The sequence below is a fragment of the Trifolium pratense genome, linkage group LG7, assembly GCF_020283565.1.
Source record: "Trifolium pratense cultivar HEN17-A07 linkage group LG7, ARS_RC_1.1, whole genome shotgun sequence".
Taxonomy (NCBI): Eukaryota; Viridiplantae; Streptophyta; class Magnoliopsida; order Fabales; family Fabaceae; genus Trifolium; species Trifolium pratense.
In genome coordinates this window covers 17,476,560-17,497,422 of record NC_060065.1, presented here as the reverse complement: position 1 = coordinate 17,497,422, position 20,863 = coordinate 17,476,560, and the positions used below count along the sequence as shown (strand labels likewise).

General features: G+C 34.6%; 1 protein-coding gene and 1 long non-coding RNA gene across 2 annotated transcripts in view; one reads left to right on the top strand and one right to left on the bottom strand.

Annotated features, from left to right (window-relative positions):
- LOC123894541 (cysteine-rich receptor-like protein kinase 10) overlaps window positions 1-20,863 on the bottom strand; it is an 86,888-nt gene that overhangs the window by 64,088 nt on the left and 1,937 nt on the right. Inside the window, exon 3 of the mRNA XM_045944560.1 lies at window positions 20,694-20,863. Coding sequence (XP_045800516.1) covers window positions 20,694-20,863 — 170 coding nt within the window. The remainder of the gene's footprint in view (window positions 1-20,693) is intronic.
- On the top strand, window positions 139-1,645 carry LOC123894547. Its single transcript, XR_006803860.1, has 3 exons — window positions 139-227; window positions 315-432; window positions 1,562-1,645. It is a non-coding gene; the product is annotated as an uncharacterized LOC123894547 (long non-coding RNA).

Genomic DNA, 20,863 nt, shown 5'->3' with positions numbered 1-20,863 from the left:
CAGACGGCATTTTTGGCATTTTCTTTAAATAAAATATGAACATTATCCATAAATTTAAAATGTCTAAAAGCTAAAATGATGCAATCAAATATATATTGCATTGAACACATGATGGATGATGTCATTCCTTTTGCATATATTTAATCCATATAGATAGATAGACAGATACAGTATGAGAAGTTTCTAAAACAGATTTCGTGTCAAACTTCTTCTTGTGACTCACCGGGGTAAATAAATCACTAACTAATTAACTTTGGGAATTATAACCGTTCACTTTAACTCATTACTTTTAAACTACGATACAATTTGTGCAGTTTCTTCTAATGAAAAAGTCTTGTTCTGAAAACGACGCCGTTTATCTTACAACGGAGGTTCTCTGCATCACAAAGTCCAGCTTTATCATTCAAGTGTATGAATGAAAATTATGACATTGTAAGTGTTAATTCCTATAATTACCATCATTATATTTATTTATTTATATCTATAACATTTTTACTCAAATAATATTTACGTTGTAAGTGTTAATTCCTATAATTAGCATCATTATACTTGATGTTACTCAAATAATATTTACTTTGTTGCAAGTATTGGGAAATGATGATGGTTTAAAATTTTTTAATTGTGATGTTTACTATGAATTCAGATTGCTCTAAATAAACCTAATGGCTGCATAGAACAGTCTTAAGTCTTAACACAGTTTCAATGACTAACAATAAGAATACCTTTGAAGCCCAAATGCGCCACCCTGTTCTTGTACATAGCCTAGAGAGAGAGAGAAAATGCAATAGTGTATAGGGTTAAATAGTGTTTACCCCCTTAATGTTAGTGAATTTCGGTTTACTCCCTGTAGTATTTTTTTTGCGATTCCAACCCTGTAATGTGAAGATTCCGTCCTTTTAGTCCCTCACGGAACATGCTGGCTTATGATTGTTGTTTGGGTTAAAATTAAATAGTGTTTCAAAAAAATAGGATAGAGGACTAATTGGCCAATCTTTCTTGGATTTTGATATGCGTGACGGTATTGCGTTATTAGTGACCACAGTAGCGTATTGGATTCGGACACTCAGAATTGTATTGCACAATACAACAAATGATTCCTTTTATCTCCTCTGCACTTCTGCTGCAAATTAGTTAATTTAGTTAGTCTATCGGGTTTCACTTTATGTTATGAAATTTTGGGTACATGGGAACAGTGCTAACAAATTCTTCTTCCGCACAAACATTAACCTCACTGAATGTTTCAACTTTCAATTAGCTTGATTCGATAGATATTGATTTTTTTCCTTTTTTTATATGTTATTGTTGTTAGATATGTATCAATTTTAAATAGAACTAGAAGATTATTAAACAAAAGTGTGAATATGCATATTAATGTTTGACTTTTTAAATATCTAATCAAGATTAATATCTCTGTCCTTTTTGTTTTATGATAGGTCAATTAACTTTATTGAAATCAAATCCTACTTCTCATGTTTCTGTGTAATTTTAGCTTTGAATGTGTGATGTTTGCATGCATAGATCTTGCGAAATGTTATCTGGTTATTTTCTTTATCTATCTCAGGGGGTCACAAGGCCAGTTCGTTTCCATATTTCGGGGTACTGCATAAAGAGAAGCATGTTTTATTGCATTCTTGACAAATGTTGTGGTTGAAAAAGGTGATTTGTTTGCTACTTTCTTCTGTGTTTAGCCTTTTATCCTTTTGCAATTAATCTTTTAATGCTTAGGAGTTAGGAAACTTGGAACTGTCATTTGGTTTTGATTTTTAGCATCTGATTAATTATTCTCTGTTGGTGATCACATTTTTGTGTCTGACCACTCTCTCCCCTCAACTCCGAAAAACAGTGTTTGTTTTGTTTCCTTATTTCTTGTTTCAATTTTAGTTGACGGGTTATAATACACCTATCAAACAAGAGAAATGAGATTACATGTTACTTCCATAGGATTTTAGTGACTTCTGATTCTTCTTAACATTAAACAAAATACAAATGAAAGAATAATTAAAGGATACAAACATGCGACATTTGTGTTAAAGCATAATACATTAACAAATTAATAACGTATCAGACATATTACCAGCTCAACCGAGACTTAAACTAAAGGTCTATCTGTTGAGAAATTGATTGCTTATTTTTAGGGATCTATTCTATGTTAATAAGGAATCATATATTTGAGATATTTCATGCTTATTTGTAGGCAATAATTATGTATAGACTAATTGCCTAAACTGCTATCATAAGCAATATATATACGTTGTACTAATTCATTGAATATATGAATGAGAAAATTTTCTTCTCTAAAATTTAACTTGGTACCAGAGCAGGTTTAGATCTAAACCTAGCCCTAACCTAAACCTAGAGCCATGAGCAAATCAGATTATGAATCAACAAAAAAGGCTACTGAAGCCAATGGAAATAGGTTTGCTCCTGCGCCAATTATTATTCATTCAGAGAGTTCATCCTTCAATGCGGGGATTATACGACGAAACAAATTATGATATGTGGTCTCAGATTATGGAGATGCATCTTGCTGAAAAGGAGAAGCTCTCATTTATTCGTGGTAATAAACAACCACCTACCGAAGATGATGATGGGTACGAGAAGTGGTATGGTGATAATCAGAAAGTTAAGCGATGGTTATTGATGGCTATGACACCAGATATTATGAAGCGTTATATTCGTCTAAAATCTGCTCGGGATATCTGGAAAGCTCTATCAAAAGCTTTTTATGATGGAGCAGATGAATTGCAAGTTTTTACATTGAACCAGAGGGCCTTCTCTGCAAAACAGAATGGTAAATCACTTTCTGTTTATTACGGAGAATTAACTGAAATTTTCAGTGAGTTGGATCATCGAGACAAAGTGATTATGGAATGTGAGAAGGATGTTGCTGCTTATCACAAGTCAGTTCAACGACAAAGGGTGCATATTTTCCTGGCTGGTTTGGATGGCGAGTTCGAACAAGTCCGTGGTGAAATTTTGAGAAAAGATCCCATTCCTGAATTAGAAGAATGTTACTCAATGGTTCGCCATGAGTTCGTTCGACAAACAACAATGAATGGAGAACTGGAAAAGCCTGAAGCTTCAGCCATGTTTAGCAGGAATAGATCGAGCCAGAATGGACCATCTCAAAAACAGCAAGATCGAAGCAGGAATAATCACCCTAAGGTTCCTATGGGTTCCACCAAATCTAACCAAAAGTGTACTCATTGTGATCAATCTGGTCATATAAGAGAGCGCTGCTTTGAACTTATTGGATACCCAGAATGGTGGGATCATAACCGTGATCCACGAAAGAAATATTCAAATACAACTTCTGTTGCATCAGTTGCAGAAACAAAGACTGACATGGAAAATGTTGCTGAAACAACCTCGGCTTTGGTAGCAAGAAGAGGTAATGGTGGTAAGGCTTTAAACTCTCTTGCACTTATTTCTAATAGTACATGGATAATTGATTCTGGAGCCACAGATCATATGACATTTGATTCTAGACAAGTCTCATCTCTTATACCCTCATCACAAAAATTTATTTCAACTGCTAATGGTTCCTCTGCACCTATCATAGGTGAAGGGTCATTATCTCTTTCTAATACTTTGAACTTAAATTCTGTATTAGTTGTTCCATCGTTAGATTATAACCTTTTGTCAGTTTCTCAAATTACTACTGCTCTATCTTGTGTTGTAATTTTTTGGCCTGAATATTGTGTTTTTAAGGACATTCAAACGAAGCGGACGATTGGTTATGGTACTAGAGAAGGGAGGCTTTATTATCTGAATTTAGAGTCAAGTAGCTCAACTCAATTACAGCATGCATTGACAGCAAAAGATTTTGAAGAAAAGGGAAGAAAATATGAGATTTGGAGATGGCATCGGCGTTTGGGACATGCTTCCTTTGGATATCTTAAAAAATTGTTTCCTAGATTGTTTACAAAGTTTGATGTATCAACTTTTAAGTGTGATGTTTGTGAACTTGCAAAGAGTCATCGTGTATCATTTCCTTTAAGTATGAATAAAAGTTCAATTCCTTTTATGGTTATACACTCTGATGTTTGGGGTCCATCTAAGGTATCTACCTTAGGTGGATCACGTTGGTTCGTAACGTTCATTGATGATTGCACACGAATGACTTGGATATGTTTGATGAAATCAAAAAGCGAAGTAAACATGTTTCGGAAATTCAATAAAATGATATGTACCCAATATAATGTAAAAGTACGGGTTCTACGTAGTGACAATGGGGGGGAATATTTAAGTTCTGAATTCCGACAATACTTGGAAGCGCAAGGAATTGTTCACCAAACTACTTGTCCCGACACACCCCAACAAAACGGAGTAGCTGAACGAAAAAACCGCCATTTGTTGGAAGTCGTTCGTGCTTTATTGATAGAATCACACACGCCATTGTCCTATTGGGGAGAAGCACTTACTTCTGCAGTATATTTGATTAATCGGGTCCCCTCTAGCACTATTGACTTTCAAACACCATTGCAAGTCTTTACCGAAGCAATTATTGCACCGGCTGTCCCAAACTTGACCCCTCGTGTGTTTGGTTGTGTAGCATATGTGCACCTACATAAGCATCAACGAAGCAAGCTAGCTCCCCGTGCATTGAGATGTTTTTTTGTAGGATATGCTACCCATCAAAAAGGATATCGGTGCTATCATCCTCCAACTAAACGAATGTATATTACATTGGATGTTGTTTTCCATGAAGATACCATGTATTTTTCCTCCAAGTCAGACCTTCAGGAGGAGAAGCAAAATGAAGTTCTGACTCTAGGCCATGATACTGATGTACATGAGGAATTAAAAATATTTGAAGTGGGAGGAAGTAGTTTTGATGATGATCAAGAAATGGAAGTAATTGAACCCTTGTCCTTTGACGAAGATGTAGAACCTCAAGAATTTTCAGTACCAAACCAATCGTCGGCTGAGGATGCTCCTAACTCAATGTTTGAACCACCCATAAAAAAACTCCCACAGCGGCAAAATAGAGGTATTCCGAAATCTACTTATGAACCTGAAATTTCCAGTAGAGCTAGATATCCAATGAATAATTATGTGTCTAACCATCGTTTGTCAGAATCAAATCAGGCACTTGTAAATCAATTATCTATTGTATCTATTCCTAATAGTGTGCAGGAGGCCTTAATGGACCCGAGGTGGAGAGAAGCTATGAATGATGAGATGAAGTCCTTAAAGAAAAATAATACATGGGAACTCGTTGACTGTCCACCAGGAAAGAAAATAGTGGGATGCCGATGGGTTTATACAGTTAAGTACAAAGCTGATGGTACGATAGAGCGCTTTAAAGCAAGATTAGTAGCTAAAGGATATACCCAAACCTATGGAGTTGACTATACTGAGACATTTGCACCGGTGGCTAAAGTCAATACTATCCGAGTTTTGCTATCTCTAGCGGCAAATTTTGATTGGCCTTTACAGCAATTTGATGTGAAGAATGCCTTTCTTCATGGCGAATTGACTGAAGAAGTATACATGGAGCTTCCGTCAGGATGCAATATACCTGAAGCATGTGAGAAAAAAGTGTGTAGATTAAAAAAGTCATTATATGGGCTGAAACAATCTCCGAGAGCATGGTTTGGAAGGTTCACAAAATCTATGAAAGCATTTGGCTATAGTCAAAGTAATGCAGACCACACTTTATTCTTAAAGAGGCAGCAAGGTAAAATCACTGCACTAATTGTATATGTTGATGATATGGTTGTTACTGGGAATGATGTTGAAGAAAGAAAAGCCCTTCAAAGCTACTTGTCTAAGGAATTTGAAATGAAAGATCTCGGTCCCTTAAAATTTTTCCTTGGTATTGAAGTGTCAAGATCAACTAAAGGAATTTTCTTGTCTCAAAGAAAATATACTTTAGATTTATTGGAAGAAACTGGTATGTCATCTTGTCAACCAACTGATACACCTATAGAGGCGGGGTCAAAATTGTTTGTTGAACCTGATCAAGTTCCGGCTGATAAAGGGAGGTATCAAAGACTTGTAGGAAGATTAATGTATCTGGCACACACAAGGCCAGACCTTGCATATGCCTTGAGTGTTGTGAGCCAGTTCATGCATAATCCTGGAGAACAGCATATGAATGCAGTTATGAGGATTTTGAGATATTTGAAATCTGCTCCCGGGAAAGGAATTTTATTCAAAAGATATGATAATAATAACAATGTGAGTGTGTATACTGATGCTGATTGGGCTGGATCTATAGATGATAGACGATCTACTTCAGGTTACTTCACCTTTGTAGGAGACAACCTTGTTACATGGAGAAGCAAAAAACAGAATGTCGTTGCACGTTCAAGCGCAGAAGCTGAATTTAGAGGAATGACACTTGGGTTATGTGAAGCATTATGGCTAAGATATCTCCTATCAGATTTGGGCTATCCACCCGATGAACCAATTCGACTATATTGTGACAATAAGGCAGCATGTGACATAGCTCATTGTTGGAGTAAGCCCTAAAAGCCAATCTATTTTGATAGAATCGTCTTTTGTATGATGACTTTGATTTATATATTTAATATATATAATAAGGCATTTCTTTATTATGTTTGTTTCAAGCTAATAAAGTCCCTAGAATAGCTAGTCTAATTAATGGAACATTAAGTGTGACTTAATAGTGAGACTCCATTAAACATAATGACACTATTCTTAAAGTATCCATAGTCAAGTTTTACTGTGATGTGGGATAACAGTAAAACATAGAGACTATTATGTGAGTAGACCGATGACTTCATCTCACGAGTCATGGATATGAGATATCAAGTCTTCACATAGATATAAATATTAGGAGTAATATTTATATTGGATTGACCCGCCATGAGAATGCTACATTGTATGTTATGAAAGGTGTCATAAGTTATTCTCATAGTGATAATGGTGTATATCACCCTTCGACCTGAAACCACTATGGACCCTAGATGTGGAGTAGAGTACTTAGTTGCCGTTCAAATATTGTCCGTAACAGGATGACTATAAAGTCGGTTGATGGGTACTCCACAAATCATGCTGATGGACATGAGTGACCTAGATGGAATTTGCCCCTCCTACATAACAGGAGCAGTATCTGTAGGCCTCTTGATGGAATATGACTGATAAAATGCGTGGCCACGCCGAACTAAGTCAATATGAGATATTGAGCTTATTCGTTGCTCAGTATATTCTGGGATCAAGAAATAAGATATTGAACCATACAAGAGTGACACAATCTATGCCTTGTGTTCAATATAGATATAAGGGCAAAGGGGTAATTATACACATAATCATTATCACGGAAAGGTTACGTCAGATCACATGACATTCTCGTCACTTGGGTAACAGTGATATGTTGCTAGATACCGCTCACTGTTTATAATATTAAATAGTGATTTAATATTATTGCCAACGTTCCGAGAACCTATAGGGTCACACACATAAGAACATATAGTAGAGAGATTAATTAAATGGATGAGATTTATTTATAATTTGGTACACCGTAAGGTACGGTGGAATTAAGTGAGAAATACAGTACACCATAAGGTATGGCACATACAAGTGGTTCTATAAATAGAACCTTTGTGGTGACTTATTTTTTCACGTAAAAACAATTAGAAAACCTAGCCGCACTAGGATTTCTTGTTCTCTCAATCTCTCTACTTCCGATCATTCACAGCTAGCACTGTAGACGGAGGGGTTGTTCGTGTGGACTGAGTAGAGGCGTTTGTCGTTTGTGCAGCGCTCGTGATCAAACTCCTCGACGCTTCAAGAGGTAAACATATGACTCATAGTGATTCTTATTGTTCTAAGTGTTCTAGGTAAAGGGGTTTTTCCGCTCTTGAGTTTGATTTTTAAAAGAGTTTTAAAAGTCTACCTCATGATAACCCTTCAGTGGTATCAGAGCAAACTTAGTTACTTTGAATTCTCTATGTTCGTTTACTATTTTGTTAATCAGCGTGTTTGTATGAATATGATTCATATCGCCAATATTTTGTTCGAACGCTTCAAAAGATGGTTTTGCGATATACACCAAATTTTAATACGATTGAAAAATTATATGGTGGAATATGATTTCATTGAATATGTATATCCAGGTTTTATCTTTTGAATCGTTTGAGTAAGGAGAGTTACAATCTTGACATGCTTAATTTAATTTTAATTTGTATGAAGTAGAAATTAACTCCTTTTACATATGGAGGTCATATTGTAAATATGATTTACGGTATGTTATGCAGAATTTTGATTTGATATTGATAAACACTGCTACAGCACATGTTTCGAAATTAAATTTTGATTTAATAAAATAAATTCAATCAGATTGCTTTTGTTTGTCGGTTTGCATATTTGTTTAAATATCAAGTCAAAGTTGTTCCTAATTTTGCAATCACTATTGGATATTGATTTTGCTATTGTAACGACCCGAAATTTATTATTCGTTATTTAATTATTTTATTACGCGAGGGCGTAATTCATAATTATTTTATTAAGTGACGAATAATTATTTAGCGCGAACGTAAGTAATTAGACGCGAGAACCTTTGTTTTGGGCTTAATGGGCGTGAGAGGCCATATGGGCATAAGCCAATTGGGCTTGGTTCATGACAATAGAAAGTAGTATAAGTAGCAAGTCAAACCCATGAATAGTATCACAATTCATTTTCTTTGAGTTTTGAGTGAGCAAGAGCAAGAACAAGCTAAGCTAGGGTTTTGGCTAGGAGATTCACGAGAAAGAGAGAAGAGGAAAGGCTTGGATCATCATCTTTGCTAAGGTAAGAGATTAGAATTCATGATTCTTGAGTGGCAAGGAGAGGGGAGATTGTCTATGTCTCCATTCCCGAACTCTCCCACTCAATTTCTTTTAGACTTGGCTTAATTAGTAAAATGGTCCCTTAAAGACATTTTTGGTTTCACATTGGTCCCTTAAAGAAAAAAATGACCAAATAGGTCCCTTAAAGAAAAAAATGTTTGAATTGGTCCCTTAAAGATATCTCCGTTAATCAGTTTGGTCCCTTAAAGACATCTCCGTTAATCAGTTTGGTCCTCAAAAAAATGGACGGAAAGGACCAAACTGATTAACGAAGATGTCTTTAAGGGACCTATTCGGACTTTTTTTTCTTTAAGGGACCTATTCGGACCTTTTTTTCTTTAAGGGACCTATGTGAAACCAAAAATGTCTTTAAGGGACTATTTTATTAATTAAGCCTTTAGACTTTTGATTAAGCTTTTGTATGTGAGTGTGATGTTCTTCATCATCACTTTGTATGTGTTAATCACTAGCTTGATTTCATGAAAAATATGTATGTGTTTGAAACATGTTTGAAAAGTTTATGAAAGTTGCTTAAAATCCAAGAAATTGGCATGATTTTGATTGTTTGAGGTATTTGGATGTTTGGAAGGGATGATTAATGTTCCTTGATATCATATATGCTTGGAATTGCTGTTTATAAGAATTTATAACATGTTTGAATGAATTTTTGAGTTGATTCAATGTTAAACCGCCTTAGAAAACTCAAGAACAGATATTCTTTCTGGTGTAGTTCGCTAAGCGACCAGGAGTTCGCTGTAGCGAACATGTTCGCTGAAGCTCGCCAATGCTCGCCATGAGCAGGTGACTTCCTGGTGAGGTTCGCCATGTCTCGCTGAGGCTTCGCTCAGCGAAGGCCTCTGTGACAGCAATTTTTGTTGATGTTTGTAAGTGTAATTAGGCACTTGTAACATGGTTTAAGGGTATCCTTACATGATTGTTGATACATGTTGATGTTGTTAATGTTTATTGTTAATCGTTATATGATTGATAAACGTGTATGCAATAAGTTGCAATTTAAAGTGAGTAATGTGATGTCTTGGCATTAATTTGTAATGTTAAGTGAATGTGTTAGGATTGTGTTCCCGCATTCATAAAAGAGTAGCTTCGAGCTAAAGAATATCATATGGTTGATATGTGCATAAATACATGCATTCATGATTGTATGTGAACATTGGAAACTTGGGTTCCAATAACGAAAATGGATTATGTGTCCATAATGAAGCCGAGGATCGGATTAGATGAATCCATGAGTCTAGAGCTGCTATCCAACAGGATATAAAACTGTGTTGGCTTATCCAAGGGAGATAAGATGGTTCGGTAAGTTCCGACATATCCAGCAAGATATAAAACTGTTCTTGGTCCACCGTTGGTGAGACACCTTGGTACCACATGCATTTAGTCATGTCTAGGGATGGCATGACAGTGAATTAATTGGCATTAGATGCATTAGGGTAAATGTGCATATTAATTGATAAGTGATAAGTGTCATATGATTGACTAAGGTGTTGTCTGATGTTTATAATAGCTTTGTGCTAATTGTTGAACGTGTCTTGGTACAAGTGTAGAGTCCGTCATGACTATAAAATGAACAAGTGTAGAGTCCGTCATGACTATAAAATGAATGATTAATTGGTAGTCGTATTTGTTGATGTATGTGTGTGAGTTAGAATATGTATGATAGTTCGAAAGTGTAAGACCTTTCTTATACTCGTATGATATGCGATTATGTTTTCTAACTCTCTGCTTTGTGTTATTTGCTGGACCTTTGGGGGTTCAGATATCCAGATTGACAGGTTATATGTTAGCTTGTCCGAGTAGCGTGGTGAAGCTCCGCTCTGATTGTGACACGGGGAGAAAAGGGGTTTTGTACATATATATATATATATATATATAAATTCCTTTAGAAAATTACTCTGTAATTGCTTCTGTTTTCATATAAGAATTATTCTTGGTGAAAAGTATTGGTTTTGTATAACTTATAACGCATCGTGTTGATGCGGAGGATTTTGTATTTTGTGATATTCAAACCAGCGCTTTATAATCAGATTTTCAATTTTTCCGCTGCGTATTTTCGAAAAAGATTTTATAAAGGCAGAGTTAATTAAATAACGGGTTTGGGTGTTACAGCTATGGCTTTTGAAAGATGTTTCAAATCAAAATAAATAAATAAATTAGCACGTCAGGATGTGTAACCCCATAATTTATGATATTGCTTTCTCATATTGATCAATGGCCAACGGAAATTTGATTTCCAGATTTATGGTTGTGACATAGTGAATGAGATTCTCTACTTGATGTTCAACCAAGCCATGATATTGCTGTTATTTTAATTATTTATTATTATTATTTGATAATAATTGTTTTAAAAGCTGTCCGTATATTGGCATTGCAATTTTTTCAAAAAGGATGTTTTAAAGAGAATCAATTATTGCTAAATAGTATGTTCTTCCGGTGCATTCTTCGGTTAACAATTTTAATATTGAATTCATTGCTATTTAATGAGATTGAATGGCATATTGGTTTTCGTTTTAAACAAATTATATTTGGTAGTGATTCTTTTACATTGATTTGTTTTCATCCGTATCATACTTGATTTGCTATGCATGCCATTTATATTTGATATGCTATTTTAATAAGTGTAATTATAAAGAGTTAAATAATTAATTTATTAAATAATTTCGGATGAGTTAATAATTAAATCTAATTAATTATTAGAGGTGTATAGTTATGGCCTTAGCGTGTTTTATTTTGGTTTAAATACGGCCTGCGTGTCGTGGTTTATTATTTTTAAATACGGCATGCGTGTCGTGACAATTTATTTACTTTATTTAAATAATTGTAATTGCTCGTGATGACACGAGACAAAGCCAAACAAAGGATGCTGACGGAGTAACTTGAGAAGTTTGCTCGAGGGTCAAAGAATTGTAATAAATTAGTTTATTTAATTCTTTCATTTTAGGAGGTCATAACTATACTACCTTAGTTTATTTATGTATGTGATGCATGAGATGTATGTTTTAATTATATTTGCCATGTATGTTTTATATAATTATTAAACGCATATTTACATGAATGTCATGTAAAGTGAAACGCGTGTATAAGATACACATGTCGGTGAGATCAAATTTAATTAAAAATCCTTCAAGTACTCATAAAGACTAATATTGAAGATGTAGGTCTTGCCAACGCAAGGTGCATTTTCTATACTAGTAAGATGTGTCTATATTAAGTTTTATGCTTTCCAAAGAATAGCACCCTTCAAGATCAATATCGATTAATGTAGGTTTTGCCAACGTAAAGTGCATTGTCAATATTGATAAGTTGCGGTGAGATAACCAGTTTATCCGATTGTTATTTATTGGGTTTAACTTAACTAAAGAAAAATATAATATGATTATATGACTTTAGAAGCAAATGTTGGGTTATTCCATATGATGGATTAAAATAAGTGTTATTCACCCAACGGAAAGGATATGAGAGTTGTATGAGATACAATTGGAAACAGTTTCCTACCTAAATAACTACGTTTTGTGTAATCAGCCCAACGCTGACTTAAAACAAAGTGAAATATGGATCTCATTCCCACTAGAAAATTTTCAACGAGATTTTCCGAATCAAATGTCGAGGGTCATTTGTTTTGAGTAAAATAGTGGGAGCATATTTAATTAAAGACCTAGTTAAATATGTTTTAATCATGATACAAATATTCTTATCTTCATAATTAGATATATTTGGCATATAGTTTATATTTCACTAAAGGTCCTTACGAAGGACATAAGGTTCGGAAAAGAGTTCCTGAATTGGTACATATATTGAGAATTGTTCTCAAATACGAGAAAAACTTCTAATAGTTTTGAAAGAGTCAAAATGGAAGAAAGAAGTAAGACTTCTTCATACATCTTGTTATAGAAAGTTAAATTATTTACTTTTACATCTAAGGTATAAGATACTAGATGCAAATTTCATATTTATTGAAATATGAAATTGTTTTAAAGAAGTAAAAATTTGACTATAGATAAAGTCAACTTACGTTTAGAATGAAATAGTTTCATTGATCGTATAAGTTGAGTTTAACATGGAACCAAATACTTGTTATTAAGTTTCATTTAATAATAGAAGCATTGAGCCTAAACCTTGTATTGACAAGAAAAGGACTACTTGTTTCATTTCTCTTACTTCATTTACATTGCTAATAAGTTTAATAGATGTGAATATGTGTATTTGACACAAACTATGATTCTTTGAATTTGTTCAAAGAATTCATGAATGAATGAAGTAAAGGAAATTTTGAAAAGTATTTAGACCATACGAACATGTCGTGATGGTAAATGCTTAAATAAGAAGTATAATAATAACTATTTATATTACATCATGTTTGACATGTTTACATATAAGATAGTTCATTTATATCTCTTACGACTCTTTTTGAAAAATTATTTTAATTACAGTTATTCTTTACCCACAACAAGTTCCAAAAAATCAAATCATAAAGACACCATATTCGATATGGAGGTAAGAGTACCTTATTTGACTTTATGATAGTTTGAGGTTGTAAGGTTTATTAGATAAACTTAATCCCAAATTGAATGAATGTGTATTTGTGGAAGTACCTAAGGGATACTAATTTTACGACACTCTCTAGGATAAAAGTTGTTTTATTACATGAACTGAAATATTTCTTTAGAAGAAATATGTCTCTAAAAGAGACAGTGGGAGTGACGTAAAACTTGAGTAAATTCAAGTAACACAAAACACATGTGCTTTCAAAATTGGAACACGAATCAATTCCACAAGGTTGTTGTTGGACTATCGGTTCGAGTAGCACAAGAACTAGATGAGTCTAATATGTCCTATCAAAAGTTGAAGGACATGGCCTCACCATAACACTTCTGGCGGATAGATAACGAGGTTCTATTCCTTAATTAGAATGACATTACATATGTATTTGACATATGGATAGGGTTTTTATTAATCTAAAGGATGCTAGAAAAGTATATAAATTACAAAATTCATTTGTGAATTTGTTCAAATTTCTCAAAGTTGAATTATCAATTTTATTGATCAAGTTTTATGAAAACAAAGATTAATAAAGGAAATCTTGTGCACACAAGAAAGTTAGTGGGAGTATTTAAATTAATCTGGTATTGTATGTGGATGACGTACTGATCATCAAGACAATTTTCATACACTACACATGTAAGACATGATTAGGTAATTGTTTCTTGATGAAATACTTAGGTGAGACTTCCTAAAAGTTAGGAATCAAGATCTATAGAGATAGATTGTTGACATATATCAACCTTAGCCTATGTACAAATTTGATGAAGTGTAAAGACACCTCATGTGCTTAATTTTATTGAAGTTATTGCATACATCACATGATGTATTTTTTGTCTCAAAGACAATATCCAACCTCATTGGATGAGAAAGAGATGCATGAGAAGTATCCAAATGCTTTGGCAATTGGATTGATCATGTATATCATGATATGTACTAGACCAGATGTACTATATGCTATTAGCATAAACAATATGTACCAATTATTTCTAGTGATTGTCATTAGATCACCATCAAGAATATCCATGGATATATTAAAATCACTAAGGATGACTTCTTGATCGGATCTGGAAATGATCATTGTAAATGAGTTACAATGATATTGATTGTCCAAAACTGAAGAACAGTATACCCAGATTGTAGTCTGGAATAAACTTTATGCTCGGATGTCAAATCTGTAAGCTTACAAGCTTCAGAAGATTGATATATCTATTACAAAGGTCAAATATATGATTTGAATCGTTTGTCTCATAAGATGAGGCAGAAAATTGTTTTCCTTACGTTGCAGATTCCCTTGACCTCATTAAAGATGGTAATGGTTTAATCTTGCAAGCAACGGAAAACCAGATCTCACCAACAATTCAAATACAAGTTTTGACACTTGATTTCTTTTTATAGAAGATCAAAAGTGTAAATTGGAAGATGTAATGGGTACCAACATAGGAAAGAGTTTCTCATCCACTAATAGAAAATCTTGCATAGAAGATGCTTGATGATGACGCTAGTCCAATAGATGTTGAGTTAATATCTGATTGGCTTTAGTGCTAGTGGGAGATTGTTGGAGTAAGCCCTAAAAGCCAATCTATTTTGATAGAATCGTCTTTTGTATGATGACTTTGATTTATATATTTAATATATATAATAAGGCATTTATTTATTATGTTTGTTTCAAGCTAAAAAAGTCCCTAGAATAGCTAGTCTAATTAATGGAACATTAAGTGTGACTTAATAGTGAGACTCCATTAAACATAATGACACTATTCTTAAAGTATCCATAGTCAAGTTTTACTGTGATGTGGGATAACAGTAAAACATAGAGACTATTATGTGAGTAGACCGATGACTTCATCTCACGAGTCATGGATATGAGATATCAAGTCTTCACATAGATATAAATATTAGGAGTAATATTTATATTGGATTGACCCGCCATGAGAATGCTACATTGTATGTTATGAAAGGTGTCATAAGTTATTCTCATAGTGATAATGGTGTATACCACCCTTCAACCTGAAACCACTATGGACCCTAGATGTGGAGTAGAGTACTTAGTTGCCGTTCAAACATTGTCTGTAACAGGATGACTATAAAGTCGGTTGATGGGTACTCCACAAATCATGCTGAGGGACATGAGTGACCTAGATGGAATTTGCTCCTCCTACATAACAGGAGCAGTATCTGTAGGCCTCTTGATGGAATATGACTGATAAAATGCGTGGCCACGCCGAACTAAGTCAATATGAGATATTGAGCTTATTCGTTGCTCAGTATATTCTGGGATCAAGAAATAAGATATTGAACCATACAAGAGTGACACAATCTATGCCTTGTGTTCAATATAGATATAAGGGCAAAGGGGTAATTATACACATAATCATTATCACGGAAAGGTTACGTCAGATCACATGACATTCTCGTCACTTGGGTAACAGTGATATGTTGCTAGATACCGCTCACTGTTTATAATATTAAATAGTGATTTAATATTATTGCCAACGTTCCGAGAACCTATAGGGTCACACACATAAGAACAGATAGTAGAGAGATTAATTAAATGGATGAGATTTATTTATAATTTGGTACACCGTAAGGTACGGTGGAATTAAGTGAGAAATACAGTACACCATAAGGTATGGCACATACAAGTGGTTCTATAAATAGAACCTTTGTGGTGACTTATTTTTTCACGTAAAAACAATTAGAAAACCTAGCCGCACTAGGATTTCTTGTTCTCTCAATCTCTCTACTTCCGATCATTCACAGCTAGCACTGTAGACGGAGGGGCTCTTCGTGTGGACTGAGTAGAGGCGTTTGTCGTTTGTGCAGCGCTCGTGATCAAACTCCTCGACGCTTCAAGAGGTAAACATATGAACTCATAGTGATTCTTATTGTTCTAAGTGTTCTAGGTAAAGGGGTTTTTCCGCTCTTGAGTTTGATTTTTAAAAGAGTTTTAAAAGTCTACCTCATGATAACCCTTCACTCATAACCCGGTTCAACATGATCGTACCAAGCATGTGGAAGTAGACAGATTCTTCATCAAGGAGAAATTGGATGAGAATATGTTGGAATTACCTAGGATCCGATCAGAGGACCAATTGGCTGATATTCTAACTAAAGCAGTCTCAAGTCGAGTGTTCTCAAATTTTGTTAGCAAGTTGGGCATGTGGGATATCTATGCACCAACTTGAGGGGACGTGTTGAGAAATTGATTGCTTATTTTTAGGGATCTATTCTATGTTAATAAGGAATCATATATTTGAGATATTTCATGCTTATTTGTAGGTAATAATTATGTATAGACTAATTGCCTAAACTGCTATCATAAGCAATATATATACGTTGTACTAATTCATTGAATATATGAATGAGAAAATTTTCTTCTCTAAAATTTAACTCTATCACCCTTCAAGTAAATTTAGGGTAGCTTCTCGACAACTTTAAAATGGTTATTTACTTTTTTAAAATAAAAAGATAATTGGGGAAGGGGGAATTATTACTAATTAAAGTTGTATTAATGTGTTAGATATGGGCCTTAATTAGGATAACAATAATAATGGGCCATGTTAGTTATTATTGTTAGGCAGATTATATAGAAAATAACTGTTATGAAACTGTAGTTAGATAAGAATAGGCAGTTTTTATAGAAAATAACTGTCATATAAGCGTTCATATAAATAGAAGGGATGATTGGGAAAGAGGATATCTTGGGATTTGACTGGAAAGGGGCCATTTTGGCATTGGGGAGGTGCAGACCCTCGAAGATATGCGGTATCATTTTAATCAAAGGTATCATTTGAAGGGCTACTGTGTCACTACCTAGCAAGTGAACAACATTGGACATAGTTGGTCGATCTGCTGCATCTTCTTGTACACACAATAAACCAATGTGTATACACTTCAATACTTCACTTTCAATATATGTATTTTTGTGGAACGGATCAATTAGTTCTAAACTTTTTCCTTCACACCAAAGTTTCCAAGTCTGCATACAAATATGGATATTTAGAAACTTGATTTGAAACTTTTTGTCAGAAAATTAAAAAATACATTAGTGTAGTCACAAGCTTTTTGGAGAGTTGGCTCATAATATGCTATTAGAATTTAGACCAAGTGTCGTCACAGATCTGAAATTTCAGACTTGCTACTCATGTATATAACTAAACAGCCTCTAATTTAAGGCCAATTCTAACATGCACAACCACATTAAGTGGTGCTCTTTGAATAATTGGGTCATTAGTCATTACACATTTCTTTCTCCGTCTGATATTAATTTGTTGATTAGATGTGTTATAAGGAAAACTCACATATAGTAGAAGACTTTGCATGTGTTCTGAAAGAACGAATTCACCATTTCTTCTTCCATAAATTATTTCTAATATAAGAACTCCAAAGCTGAAAACATCGGATTTCACTGAAAATAACCCAGCCATAGCGTATTCTGGAGCCATGTATCTGTTGGGAAAAACCGGCATAGAGAAAATAAAAGAACACAATCAACAACACAAGAATATAACGTGAAAACTCCAAATCGGAGAAAAAAACCACGGTCGTTGTCAAAACCGACAACCAGAGAATAAACACTATGTGAAAATTGTTACAACACATAGACTACCCTCAACCTTCCCTTGGCCCCCAATACACTCACACTCTCCAAAGCAAATACCTAACTACATCTCTCAACCCTCTAATACAAGAGTACAAGAGAAAAACAAAAAAAGTCAGATATAAGCTTAAAGTGCTATTGACTGGTGCAATTATAAACAAAGAACTTAGGTCCATTAAATAGTCTTGATTCCCTCACTGCTTCACCATTCTAAGCGATGTGGGACTTCTTCAATATAATTTCTTTGACCTTTTTTTTTATTCATTAGCAATGTGGGACTTACATTGCAATCAACCCCAACAATCTCCACCTTGATTGTAATGGTCTTCAATCTTCATTGTCTACACCGACAATCATTATCTTCTGCTTCCATTGTCTATACCGACAATCATATTCCACCATAAAAAAAGTATACTTCACTTGGAACTAAACCATCCCAAGATTTTTCTTCACTTGGAACCAAGCCATCCCAAGAATTTCATCTCGAAACTTCGCTGAAAATTTATGGTGCAACTTCCATGTTGGCTTTCTCCGGAAGTTCATCAGCCATCGAGATAATCGCGTACCTTGCATCAATGCCAACCAATGCCCGCACGCTATCATCACACACTTTGCATCCATGTCAACCGATGCTCATTTGTCACTTGAACAACTTCAAACATCTGTGAAACCACCTTCAGGCCATTGTTAGGCTCCAACAATTCCAGTTTAGTTACATCACCTAGTAAACCTTGTTTCACTAGTCCAACTAAACTCATGTCACTAACAAGTACCCACCCGAAGATCCACAACTTAACCAAAACATGAGAATCACCACTAGTAACAGATGTATAACCAATAATAGTAGAACTATCTAACAAGTATCTACCTACTATCTATGCATCAAAGTTCAAGAAAATACCTCGCATTGTGTTAAAAGAAACTCACTCATACCTTGAACCTTACAAGCTTTCCGTCACCAAGATGAACAACTCCACCTTCAACTAGCTCTAGGGATTCAAAAGTATTTCTTCTTCAAACACATGTGATAGGAGCTTCCAAAGTTCATATGACTCAACACTCCACCGATTCTCAACTTCCACTAGCACCTTCGCATCCTCATAATAAGTTGTTGTTTCAGACGTAACCCGAGTATTCTTATCACCGCCTCTCCAGACTGATGTTGAGTATTATTACCACCACCTCTCCAGGCTGACCTTGTGTAACCCAGATTGCATCACCACATCCTTGACTGGATTTTCCACAAGCCAAACATGATTCTTCCATCAATTTTCTCTAGCCTAAACTTCACAGCGGAACTCCCTCCTCCTGAATCAAACCAAGAGCTCTGATACCAGTTGTTGGGAAAAACCGGCATAGAGAAAATAAAAGAACACAATCAACAACACAAGAATATAACGTGGAAACTCCAAATCGGAGAAAAAAACCACGGTCGTTGTCAAAACCGACAACCAGAGAATAAACACTATGTGAAAATTGTTACAACACATAGACTACCCTCAACCTTCCCTTGGCCCCCAATACACCCACACTCTCCAAAGCAAATACCTAACTACATCTCTCAACCCTCTAATACAAGAGTACAAGAGAAAAACAAAAAAAAGTCAGATATAAGCTTAAAGTGCTATTGACTGGTGCAATTATAAACAAAGAACTTAGGTCCATTATATAGTTTTGATTCCCTCACTGCTTCACCATTCTAAGCGATGTGGGACTTCTTCAATATAATTTCTTTGACTTTTTTTTTATTCATTAGCAATGTGGACTTACATTGCAATCAACCCCAACAGTATCCGCCGTATAAAATCAATAGAACACTGTCAGATGTGAAGCATGTAAAACTTTCCAATATATGTTTTAGAAGAGTTTCCAATAACCCATACTAGGTGCCAATTACTCTTTTTGTTTTTGTCAGACATTGGTCTTTTTCAAATGTCCTTGCCAATCCGAAATCTGATATCTTTGGATTCATTTCATCATCGAGAAGGACATTACTGGCTTTCAGATCTCTATGGATTACTCTAAGTCGAGAATCCTCATGAAGGTAAAGCAGTCCTCTTGCAATTCCATTGATAATGCTTAGTCGTAATTTCCAGTCTAGATGCTTATGTTTTTCCTTATCTGTCAAGTAGAGTAACATTGTATTAATGTCATTTATGATAATTGATAATAACACCAACATAGACTATCGTTCACTTTTACCTTTATAGTTGTTTTACAGGAAACATCATTGGATATGATATATCAATTTATATCACAATGAAAATGTTCTCATTTACAATTATTATTTTTTATTGTTTCAATTTTGATATTTAGTCCCAATTTCCGAATCCTTTTTTTTATTAATGATAACTTATCGGAGCAAGTAATAGAATATAATCATTAATCCAAGTGGGATGAAAAATGTTTGTCTAAACATACTGAAAAGGTGAAAGTCAAGGCTTGAGTTTGGCATGTACTCATATACTAGTATTTTTTCATCTCCCTCAATGCAGCAACCTAAGAGTTTCACGAGGTTTCTGTGTTGCAATTTAGCTATTAGTATTACTTCATTCTTAAACTCCTCTGAACCTTGACCTGACGTTTCTGAAAGCCTTTTGACAGCAACTTCTGTGCCATCTGGTAAAGTACCCTGATATAAAGAGGAAAATGATAAAATAGGATAGGACGATGGCAATCTTATAAAAGAATACTGTAAATGCCTTGAACACTTTTGGATCCAATTTATTCATACCTTGTAAACAGGGCCAAATCCACCTTCTCCCAATTTAGATGACTCTGAAAAGTTATCCGTGGCCTGTTGAATTATAGTTAATGGGATTGTAGGAATGTCTCCTTTCATTGAATCTTCTCTCTGAACATGATCATGAAAAGACACAGGAGTGATCTTCAACCGCAAAAGAC